This window comes from Akebia trifoliata, chromosome 6, assembly GCF_017979445.1.
Source record: "Akebia trifoliata isolate Shusen 1 chromosome 6, ASM1797944v1, whole genome shotgun sequence".
NCBI classification, from domain to species: domain Eukaryota; kingdom Viridiplantae; phylum Streptophyta; class Magnoliopsida; order Ranunculales; family Lardizabalaceae; genus Akebia; species Akebia trifoliata.
Genome location: NC_141380.1, coordinates 23,068,951 through 23,081,842, shown reverse-complemented (window position 1 = coordinate 23,081,842; position 12,892 = coordinate 23,068,951). Strand labels below are relative to the sequence as shown.

The following is a 12,892-nucleotide window of genomic DNA, read 5'->3' as shown; positions in this document are numbered from 1 at the left end:
TTATCTACAAACAATATTTGGAGAATTAATCTCTTCTCCTTAGAATGTTTTTAATTTGAAAAAAATATTAGCAATAAAGATTCTTCCTATCCTTATTGTACTTTTGATTTTTTTTTCAGTACAAGCCTGACCATAAGGGAGTTGATTTACGACAAAAGCCTTGGCTCACAAAGGGAGCCAAAACTGATCATAAGGAGATCAGTTTATGATAAAAGTCATGGCTCGCAAAGAGAACCAAGCTTAATTGTAAGGAGGTCGGTTTACGAAAGTCTTGGCTTGCAAAAGGAGCGAAGCCCAACCATAGTGGGGTCGATTTATGACAAAAGCCTTAGCTCATAAAGAGAGTAAAGTTCAACTAATAGAGGTCAATTTACAATTAAAAGTTGGGCTTATATTATGAGAAAAATCTATATTCGAGAATTATAAACATAAAAAATGTATGCAAGACATAAAGCTCGAAAATAAGATTTGTTTTTCATTAAAAAGATAAGTCTAATTATAAAAAGTGAAACAAAAGAAAATATAAGGGGAACCTAAGCTACAAGGGCTTGTAGGTCGTTGGAGGGATCTTGAATCGTGCATCCTTCGTTGCCTCATCTATCCTTGGAAGCTTAGTCCTTAAGGTGGCAAGATCAGAAGGAAGATCACCCTTGGCATTGGTTGCATCCAAAACCACTACGGAGGGAATCTCTTGATTAATAGTTGGAAGGGACGGGAGATAGGCCTTATCAACAAGGGTCTTCTCGGACTTGACCTTGTTTTAGGGCTTCTCCCATCGAGTGTCTAAAGCATCTTCTTTCTTCTGGATAACCGCCATATGGTCGGCTAGAGCCTTTTCCTTTCCCCTTTCTTTCTCAACAACAATCCTCGCTAGTCAGGTCTCCACTGATTATTGCTTTTGTTTCAAAATGTAGGCTTTATTGACAGCCTTCTTGACCCAAAGCTACTAGCTCAAGGTCTTGGACTTGGAAGTCTTGAGATTTTTTTTGCACTTTTTGATCTGGGCCCGAAGGCTATCTCTTTCTTTTAGTAGCTTTAGGCCAGCTGTCTCAACCTTTTCTTTTTCGAAGATAGCGCCATCTTGGGATCAACTGAGCCTGGTTAGTTTGTGGTGAACCTACAAAAAAACATAAATTAGCAAGTGGTTGAGAAATATGAAAGGCAATTGATGGAAAAAATACATTAAAAAACTTACCATGACCAGGGCTCGGAAAACATCATAGATAAACCCCGAAGGGTTATCAAAGCAACTCTGACCTGTGATGGCCAAATCCCTTGGGAGGTAGGCAATATCCATTATCGCCCTTGTTACATGTGAGTTGTTGAAGGCAAAATGGTAGTTGGTAACCTGAAGGTCAATGACTTTGGAGATTATCGAATAAAGGGTCCTAGAGATATCAAAACCCCTCGAGCCGAATCCTTCACCAAAGGATGTGGCAGCAGTAACAAAAGAAGGTCAAGCAACAGCCTTTTCCTTTTCCCTAGGAAGGACTACCTTCATAGGAATGGAAGGGGTCGGGTTACCTTTCCTCAACCTTTTCAAAGGCCTCGAAAACTCCTCTTCGATAATAGCAGTAGCAGGGGAAGGAGTCGGTTGAGTTTCCTACATTTGACTTGGTGTCGGAGTCATCAGTTGGAGCTTAAAATCGGATGAAAGTTATATCACCAAGGTTTCTTCCTTGTCACGAAGGCAATGAAGAGGTCGTGGAGAGCTCCTTATCACAACCTCATCCTTCTCGTCGACCTCAGTAGTAAAGAAGTCAATAGCCCTATTGTAAAGGGCACAATTGGCTAAGAGGTTAGCGATGACAACCAAGTCCGGGACTCTCCTGTTCTTGCTTGGATCTGAAAAAAGTACTAGAAAGTTAAGTAAAAGGTATACAAAGCCACGAAAAAGAAAAAAAAAAGAACACTAGGTCGAGATACTTACCAGTTTGGTTGAAGGTGTTGTAGGAGAAAAATAAGCCTTCATCCCCAACCGCATGCTCAGTCTTTGTCTAAGTTGGGCAAAACAAAGAAGGGGGCTTCCCCTCTTGGTCAGATAAAAGACACCCTTCCTCCCGGGACACCTCTTAAGGGCAAAGTGAGATCGACTATCTAACAAATTGAACTTCTCACCTTTGTCTAGCCAAAATTAATTTGCTCGACAATGTGCATAAGTCGGGAAAAATTACCACTCATCTGACCTGGAGCCCTCTTATATTAGTTTAAGATCTCCTTAGGTAGTTGACTAAGCGAAACTCGAAGACTAATCTTGAATTGTCCCCAAAATACCATTGTGGTATCCCAAGGAAAATCTTATGAACAGCGGGACTCCTCAATGTAGGATGTGGCGCCCCGCCAAACGCTAACACAAAATCCCATGTTAGTCTCAAGACACGAGGTGGCACCTCGAAATTTTGGCATAGTCTCCTCTATTTATGTTAGCATTCCAAGGCATTCAACCTGCACCTGATAGACGACATATATTATCTTGTATATACATACAAAATATAATAACTAGTGGAAGTCTATATACATCTAATAACGTACAATAGATCAGAGTGTGGAATAAGGAATTAATATACAAGATTATACAAAACTCCTCACTCTAACAGAAGTTATAACGCTTAGGACAAAATCCATAAGACTACCTGGATGAACTAGCACTACTAGGGGGTATAGCTCTAACACTCACCAGGTGACGAACTCTGATTGTCTATCTAACCCACCAGATAATCCTCATTCGTGTTCTATACCGCCTCGCCAAGCTTTGAATATGAAACTAAAAAAAATAGAGAAGGAAAGGGTGAGTAACAATGGTTACTCAATAGAGAAACAAATAATTTATGTCAATAAACCCTCCTAACATGAACGAATAAGCATACTGAATCATTTTAACAATACAAAGTTTTATAGAAGAAATTACGATAAACTGGTACATAGAGCCAGGGATGAGCAACTAAACATTTTTAAACTAGCATTACATCAATCAACAGTACTCACTATAGCATTTTCTTTCTATATAAATCTAATCGACCAAATGGAAACATTTAAACATGCATTTCATTTTATATATAAAAATAAAGCAACAGATACATAATACACAATGAAGGAATAATGGAATTAGAGAGTTGGGATTCACGACTAGATCGTTTCCAATCGGGACATAATGTTTCATATACTTTATTGACTTTTAGTTTCTAATTTTCTGGTCAGTCGCTGCACTTACCACACTTGGTTGACCATTTATCCGGCTTAGGTTGACCATTTGACGTGATCGTAAGCAATGGGTCTCTTTTTGATGTGTCAGAACATTCGACTACTATAGATTGTTAGTGATCATTGACTAATCATCTTCGTCTATGCCTACCAGACATGCATGTGATTCTCAAATATACAATCTATTCATATATGACCACCTTTACATTACAAGTTCACTGGTAAAGATAGAGATGAATAAACCTAGATTCCAGTTATGACTCCACTTTTCATACGCGTCCCATACCACGTATGAGCTTGGTGGTCCCTACCGTACATCTCAAGATAGTGCACATCTCCAGATGATATGATACACTATCCCTTTAGGCATTCATAGACTCTTTAACAGCTCACAAAATAGCTATATATATATATATATGGGTCCCGTTCCGTGGCCAACAGTTTGGCAAACACTTTTTCAAAACATGGGTTAGAGGTCTTGGAATGGGCTGATTTTTGGTGAGGATGATCTCTACAGTGCGGAGATCATCCTCACCAAAAATCAGCTCATTCCAAAACTTCTAACCCCAGTTTACAAGTTGAAAAATTGTGAACCGTCCATTTTTTGTAAATCATTTTTGATGGGGTTAGAAGTTTTCGAATGGGTTGATTTTTGGTGATGATGATCTCCTCACCGTAGAGATCATCCTCACCAAAAAGCAGCCCATTCCAAGACCTCTAACCCATGTTTTGAAAAATGTGTTTGCCAAACTGTTGGCCAAATAATGCTACCCTATATGTATATGTATATGTATGTATATGTATATATACATATACATACATATACATATACATATACATATATGGGAGCGGTTCGACAGCCTTAAAGTTTGGTGCCAAACTTTTTTTGTAAATCACTTTTGATGAGGTTAGAAGTTTTGGAATAGGCTGATTTTTTGTGAGGATGATCTCTACGGTAAAGAGATCATCCTTACAAAACATCAGCTCATTTTGAAACTTCTAACCCTAGTTTACAAGTTTAAGAATCGTGGACTATCCAATTTTTGTAAATCACTTTTGATGGGGTTAGAAGTTTTGGAATAGGCTGATTTTTGGTGAGGATGATCTCCTCATCATAGAGATCATCCTCACAAAACATTAGCTCATTCCAAAGCTTCTAACCCATATTTTGAAAAATGTTTGGCACCAAACTTGGCAAACTTTAGGGCTGTTGAACCGTCCCATATATATATATATATATATATATATATATATATATATATATATATATAATATATATATATATATATATATATATATATATATATATATATTATTTTCATTTGAAAACAAAAGAGAAAATAACAATACAAGGTTGAAAATGGACATTCAGTTTCCTACCATGCAACTGTGGCCACCTGACTTAAAATAAATAACGAAACGGGAAAGTAAATAGTGCCTCGCGCTAGCAGAAAGTAAATAAACATGCAACTAGTAATATTATCCATAAATATCTGATCATCAACATACACACAACACAGCAATGTAAAATGCAGACATCACTCCTCGGGTGTGACTCTGACATTTTACCGTTTCATATCATTTTTTCCTTTTTTTATTTTCGTAGTTCTCAATCTTTCGAAAAAAAATATTACTTTCTGATATTTATCAACTCAATATGAATTCATTGAATATTAAATAATTTTTCTAACTATGAAATTCATTTTTTTCAATAACATTGAAAAAATATAAAACTTAGATTAAAACTGGGTCCAAGCGGTGCATAAGACCCAACTGACATAAATAACCCGATGAAATATCCTACCCACGTATAATTTGTTATAAAGTACAATTAAACATAATAAATATGCAAGTTCTGGCATGAATTTGAAATTACCAATTGAATTCTATATTTTTGGAAACACATCACAAATTTTTAATAAAATTCTAAATGCAATTTTCAAAATCTACGGTTACTAATAGAAATTGAAAGTTCCTTACAATCTCTGTGCGAGATAATTGAAGTGCCTGCACAAAAATCGAGGTGATTTGTGCAGAAATTAAGATGGACTGAACTTTAAGGTGGCTAATTTTTGAATCTGGCCTAGTGATTTCGAAAATCTCGATGTCGTCGTCCTTTCTCATTCCTACGACGGAGGACGGTTTAACCCCGAAATAGATAAAATCCGAGATCAAAGTTACGAAATCCCCGTATATATATATGGATGATTTTTGACTATACAAGGTGAAAAGAGAAGATGAAACGAAAAGAAGTTGGGTGGATTTTGTAGATGTCGAGGCTACGGACATTTTTCCCTTCTACGGTAGAAGTCAATGATAGCCCGTTCGAGACGGATTTGAGTTTGAAATTTTGAAAAAAATAATAATTATAAAAAAAAAAATCCATTGGCTGGTTTTGGATTGTTTAAAACGAAGATGAATAGTAAAAAAAAAATTACATTTTTGGCTCGATAGGACCCTAAAATTGATGTTTTTTTCGTTTTTGACGATAATTTGACTTTTTGGGCTCTAAAATTGACAAGTAAATAGTTCATTTTCTATATTTTTCGTTACAAATCCAATGATATGATCGAATCTTAACAATTCTTTCTCTATCAAATTTTTTTTATTTTAGCCTGGTCCGACTCGGTAATCGAGAATTTTGCAATTTTTTTGTTTGAACGGGCATTTGAGCATGCTTATAGGCTAAAGTATGTTTTTCGATCATTTTGATTCCAATGGGGAGGTCAAATTTCATTAACAATAACTAGAACAAAATCCTACAATTTCACCTTAAGTCCCACTTCAGGATTTTCTCAAAATTCCATTATTTTTTCTTTTTCAAGATACGAATAAAAAATTTGGGGTTTTAAATAGGAAGTCCCAACCTCTTCAGGGATGCCATAGGCATCCCTTATTGCATTCATTGGAGGTATGGCATCCCTTATCGCATTCTTGGGAGGGTAGGAAGGGGAATAAGACTTCCCCTTAGTCATGGAGGAAGCCCAGGAAGAAGACGAAGTAGGTGATAAAGAAAACCCCCAAAAGAAAATACCCTTACCTAAAATTGAAGGGTGATCTAGATGAGCAACTCCTTGAACCTCTCTGAAAATTCGAATGGAAGCACATACAGTGAACCAAAGAAGGGGTAGAAAAGAAAGGAAAATGGGATAGATTGTAAAAAGAAAAAAAGAAAATGAAGGATTTGAGAAGTATTTATAGACCCCACAATCATTGAGATTCGTGAGTCAAAACTAAGGGCGAGATGGCATAGAAGAGTATTACAATAATGAGCAGCCTCCACAATAATAAGACGTGTCGATTGATGCGATCGATACGAACACACGTGCCCAAAGAGCCAGTCAGGTGTAGGCACATGACAAGTGCAATAAGTGCATCGATATCGGGTTCACACATGGTGCAACCTCTGAGTTATCAGAATAAATACCCATCATTGTGTCGTTTGGCTTCTCGAGGACATGTTGGCGCAACAATTAAAGCACACAAGCAAATATGGAGAGGCCAAATGCCATATATGTTGAACTCAGATATCGGGTATTCGAATAAAATTCGAAACCTCAAGAGGGGGTAATTGTGGATGACTATTTTAGTGATGACATCAGATGATAACACGTGGAAAAGGGAGAAATCGAGTCCCAAGGGCATGAAGTAACGTCATGACCATCCAAGTTCGAAAGATACATAAGATGAGGAGATAATGTCAGTGCCTAACTCGGAGTCGGATATTGGAATTAAAGAAACGGAATGGATATTCGAACTCCGAAATATAAGGGATCTAATTGGCGAAAAACCAGGGATTATCCTAAATGCGTGGAATCCGTTACTAAAATTAATTCAGCGAATTCATACATGATTTAAAAGGAAATACATCCCAACTAAAACTCCAAATTTATAAGAAGATGACATCAGTAGAGGGTACAAACAAGATCAAGATCAAGATGGGATCACTATAAATAAGGGAGGGGGAGGACGCCAAAGGTATGCTTTTTTTTTTTTTTTACATAGAGAAACTGTACAAATTTTTATACAAAATCTGACTAAGACATCAGAGAGGTTATGTTGTAGGTACGCCACCCAGAAGCACAGGATTTACTGATTCAAGGCAAAAGTTAGAGATCTCGAGGTAGTGCAAGAAATTGCATTTACGGTACATGAAGGAAGAAGGAAGAAGATATAGTGAAGAAAAATGAAGAAAAAAAGGAAGAAACTTGTAGAGAAAGATAAATTTTGACTTTTGAACCTAGGCCTTACTTTCACTAACTACTTAGGTAACTATTCTAATGTTAATCGGTCATTCACATGTCAGCCCCCTTTTAAGGGAATTTTAGTCACATACAAGAAACACAATAACTCTTTGATAATAAAATCAAACTTGTAAACTTTACTAAATATTGAAAATTTTTGTATTTATTTGGAAATTTACCCTCTTATTGATGAGTACCATATTTTCTTCATGTATATCTCTTACACCAACCATCTTGAAAGAAAGTTTTAACCACTTCATTTATTTTTTATTTATTTTTTTGCTAATATATGATTTAAAAAATAAACAAACTTTAACAAAACAAATTTCATTGCTTTTTATGAATAAAATGAGTTGACCTGTCTATATATAAGTCCACACCTATACTTAAGTACTAAATGGAGTTGGGGCCCTCTGTTGACCAACAACCAAGAGTACAACTGGCCGCTCACCCGATACATACGGAGGTGAAGCCCCCTTCACGTTGTTATTTTAATCACATATAAGCATATTCTTCAAATAATAAAATAAAAGTCCGCACCCTTATTCTATCTTTCCCACATGGCTTTCCTTTATATATGTTAATATATTTTAAAATTTTGATTATTTCTGATTAATACAACACAAGATCTTCTGATTGCAACATCCCCATTAATTTACATTATAGCAAATAATCATTTATGAAATATGTTTTTTAATTAACATTGAAATGAATTTGGATCTTAACACATCAATTGATATCAAAATCAATTTGAAATTGAACGCCGTGAGGGCCCTTGCAATTAATAAAATTGTCTAATTATTTAATTTAGTTCAGGATCACTTCTCAACTTTTTTTTAATATGATTAATATATATTGAGATTTTTGTGGTCGCAGCATCCACTAGTTTAAACTATAATCAAATAAAAATATGTATCACGAAACCCATTATACTTCCACCCAAGATTTATTAGGCAAAGTCATCCTAAGATAAAAACTTTAATTTTTTTTCCATTATCATTGATTTAAAAGATGATGGGGATGAGGGTATTCATGTAATTTTCATAGTTTTCTAATTTTAGATGACGGTCAAGGTCTATGACGTTGAGAGGAAGGGAGGGAGTTTTTAAAAAAAAAAAAACCACAAGAATATGATAAGAGAACTTCTATTAGAATATCATTCTCACATTAGAAAAGAATTTTATGTTTGTATATTTTCTTCTCTTTGATGGAGAGCTATTGAAGAGCAAAGAGCACGAGATCAACATTAAGATATTGGAGTAGACGATCTTCGTTGATGTCAACATTTTTTCAGAGGTTATTATTGATAATGGCGATTCATAGCTTTTTCTCATCTCGTACAAGAATTACGAAGAAAATTTTGATGTGAAAATGTTAATTTCTATTTTAAATGCCATATGTTAATTTTTAGTTGGGAAGTGACAGATAAACTAAGTAATTGGGATGTAATAACTAAAAGTTGGAGTGTCAATAGAATTTCTCTATGATAATTAGGAAACCTTCAAAACTAGTAGGGTAAATCAGTCCATTTGCTAAAAAAAACACAACCTTTGGAATGAGAATTTTCTGGTGGGAACCAAATTTTCTTTTTGCATTTCTATCAATCTACCTAAGTTTTTCAATGGTGATTGCAATCCATTTTGACAATTTGAAATGAGAAATGATGAATAGAGAACATATACTTCTCATTTTGAAAATCTAGAAGTAACTTACAAAAATTTTTCAATGATTTGTAACAAAGAATATTGAATTTATGACATTATACTCATAATTTTGAAAATTTAGTCATAATGTTTGATAAATTGTCCGTTTCTCTATTGCAACATATGTATTTTGGTATTTCATAAAGAGCTATCTAGTATCAAGGAAAAAAAAAAAAAAATTAAATTGTCGAGATAAACATCTGAAGGTTTGATCTCGATGTTTGATACCTCAATCTTGACACTTCAAATTTAGACTTTGGCAATTCAATTTTTTTTATGAGCTTAACATTGGATTATATGTTCTCGAAATACTTAAAATCTATATATTATAATGAGCGAAATAACATTTCGAACAAATATTGCAGCCAAAATACATATTATAATGGTGTAACGTTTGATCTAAGTGTCCCTTTCGCCATTATAATATCTGCATTATAGGTATTTCAAGATTATCTATCCAATATTGCGTTTGAAAATGAAAAATACTTTGAATGGTCAAAGTCTACATTTGAATTGTCGAGATCGACAATTGACTTAAAACGTCAAGGTTGACATTGTAAATATCAATTTTGACAAATTTTTCGTGCTCAACACGGATATATGTCTTCTCTAAGTACCCAAATTACATATATTATTATATCGAAACATACGTTCAAATAAAAAATTGCTTCCAAAATGCATATTATAATGATGTAACATTTTGATTCGAGTATCCATTTCGCTATTATAATAAGTGTAATGATTTTGTAACTCAACCTGACAGAGTAACGCAAAAATTCAACTGACGTGTACTTCGCAAGAACGGTAGGTTTTTCCCTCAGGATACAAAATTGCACATCCCCATAAAACATATGCAGTTGTGTATCCTGAGAGAAAAATCTACTGCTCTTGCACTTGCCACGTTAGTGAGTTTTTGAGTTACCCTGTTAGGTTGAATTACAAAATCAGCACTTTTATAATAAATGCATTTTGCATATTTCAAGAATCTATTAAGGTCCAAATTTGAAAATTTTGTATTGTCAAGGGCTACTATTGAAATTTCAAGATCAAACACTTCAAATGTTTATCTCGACACTAGAAATATTGACGATTCAATTTTTTGACCTCAACACTTAATGGATCTTTCCAAAATATCCAAAATGCATAAATTATAATATGACCAAACAAATACTCGGATCAAACGTTTACTAAATCTTCAAAATCATGCATATGATGTCATTTTCCATTCGTCACTCATTGTTACAAATCATCGAAATAAATTGGAAATTACGTCTAAATCTTTAAAATTTTGAGGATATCTTTCAATCTCTATCTATCATTCATCGTCACAGATAGTCGAAATGAATTGTAATGATCATATGTGAACTTATTTGTTTAATAAGATCCATATGTTTAGAGTGCAAGATACTTTTGACCAAAAGTTTGGTTCATTTAGCAAATTTCTCTAGATAGAACAAGGGTAAATTACTATTTCGTGAGTTGAATATGATGAAATTCTGATTCAGGCTAACGGTTCATTTTAATTTTCAAAAATATAAACATGCAAGATTACAGGTTTTTAAGTGACGATCTTGCAAGTTTAAAGTGATAATTTCACAAGGTTATATAAGGACGATTTCACTATAATAAACCTAGGAGATTTTCAGGTTCACGTTTTAGGAATTAAAATGAATGGGGTGACATAGTATTTAGTGCGATTCTCACAATTCATATGTGGACATGCATACATAACCATAGATAATTTTTTCTTGTATTGCGAGAAAACACATCTATGATTACGTGAACATCCCACGTTAGACTTGTGAGAATCGCAATAAATACATTTTGTCCTTTGCATTTTCCTAAAATGAATGGTGACCTAAAATTGGAATTTAGTCAAAAATTTATCACGTTTTTGGGTAAAAACTCCAAAGAATAAACATGTCACAAAAAAATAAAAAAGATTCCCAAAAAAAAACCCAAAAAAGGAAAACAAAACAAAAAGTCAGAGGCTAAAATTTTGGAATTAATTTTTTACTTTTTTTTTCCCCTTATCTTCAACAGAGCAAAATTGTGATGGATGGTTTTATGTATACAAGGAATCTCTATTGATACAGTGTTATCAAGTGAGGAGAAGATAAAAGAAAATAAATTCAAAGAAACAAAGAATATTATTAATTATTATGCCATTGTTAAACCACTGTATCTTGGTCTTGTCCTCTTAGGTGAAACTCCTTCTTCCATGGTCTTCCTCTTCATGTTGGGTTGCTGTGATTGTTCTTCTTCTTCTTCTTCTTTTTCTTCTGTGGTTGGTGGTATTATTTGTTGTTGTTCTCTGGATTTCCCCTTTAATATATGGGGTCTAAGCCTATTAACATCAGATAGCTTCACTGGTTTCAGAAAGAACTCCTCTGCCCCTTCTTCTAAGCATCTGAACAATACCCATCAAACATTTTCAACTTAAAAACTGAAATTAACGTCTGGGTTTTTCTATTTTATTATTTTTATCAGATTAAATAGATTTGAAAGATTTTTTTTTTTAATATTTCCTTTACCTGCTAATTCTTGAAGGTACATTCTCAGAGGACATGATGACAACTGGTATGTCTTTGAGAACTGAAGATTCCTGTAAAAGTTTTGGATTGAATTATCAGAGCAAATCCTTTAAGTTTCTTGGAAGAATAGATTCCCAAATAGATCTAATATCTATCTATGTACCTTGATTTTTTTGAGTAGATCATAGCCTGTCATTCCAGGCATGCAGTAGTCTGTAATTATCATATTTACCTCCATTTCCTATTGAAAAAATAAAAAAACTTGAGGATTGACTTACAAATCTAAACAAAAAAAAAAAAAAAATTATTTTTTTTTCAAAAAAGAGAGAAAATCAAACCTGATGGAGATCTGAAGAAACAGAAGTTGGATTTGGATTTGGGTTTCTCTGGTCATCCTCCACCAAACCCAGAAACTGTAGAGCCTTACTTCCAGAATCCACTGTTGTAACTGGAAGGAAACATAAATACAATCAAAACCCATTAAATTTCAAAATAATAATATATATTTTTTTTCTTCTACCAATCTGATTCTGAGGATTAACATACCTTGATAAGATGAGGTCTTGAGGAGCCTTTCAATCAATTTTCTGTCTATGATGCTATCATCCACTGCTAGAACATGGAATTGGGCTTCTGTAGTCATGCCCATTACAATATCAAAGATAAAACTGAAACAGATTAAAGAGAGAAGAACAGAAGAGCTGATTATTTTTGGTGGATTGATTTGGTTCTAGGCAAGAAAAGATTAAGGAATTCTGGTTGAAATAACCCCACCAAAATCCCAGAACCAACAAAGCAAGATCCGACCAGATTTCATTCAGAATCTGTCGAATTTTCCAAGTTGATTTTTGAATTAGGGAGCAAGCAAAGCAATGGGCCCTTCAATATTTTTTAATACAAGAGAACAAATTAAATATAAATTCCTGGCTTTGAAATTGAATTTGATTACTAATTTTTACACACCAAGATGGTGAGTGAGACAGAGAAAGTTTGATTTCATTATAGAAAATGGAAGATGTGTTTTGGGATTTAAAGCAAAAAAGCCAGAAATGGGTCCCACAAAAATCCCCCTAAGAGATATTGTGATGTCAGATATGCTCTTCCATGGTGTGAAATCATGTGCTGGTACCAGAACTTCAGCTGGTGGGGACACGGTTCTCAAACTCGGACGAGTACTACTCGGACTCGGTTCATGTGGATTATATACAAG

General features: G+C 34.2%; 1 protein-coding gene across 1 annotated transcript; it reads right to left on the bottom strand.

Moving 5' to 3' along the window:
- Window positions 1-11,129: 11,129 nt before the first annotated feature.
- Window positions 11,130-12,652, bottom strand: LOC147400430 (two-component response regulator ARR9-like). The gene is made up of 5 exons (XM_086444516.1): window positions 12,229-12,652; window positions 12,021-12,130; window positions 11,846-11,923; window positions 11,683-11,753; window positions 11,130-11,558 (listed from the first exon to the last, which is right to left on the bottom strand). The coding sequence occupies exons 1-5, from the start codon at window positions 12,329-12,331 to the stop codon at window positions 11,309-11,311; spliced, it is 612 nt and encodes a 203-aa protein (XP_086300642.1). The 5' UTR covers window positions 12,332-12,652; the 3' UTR covers window positions 11,130-11,308.
- Between the last annotated feature and the right edge of the window lie 240 nt (window positions 12,653-12,892).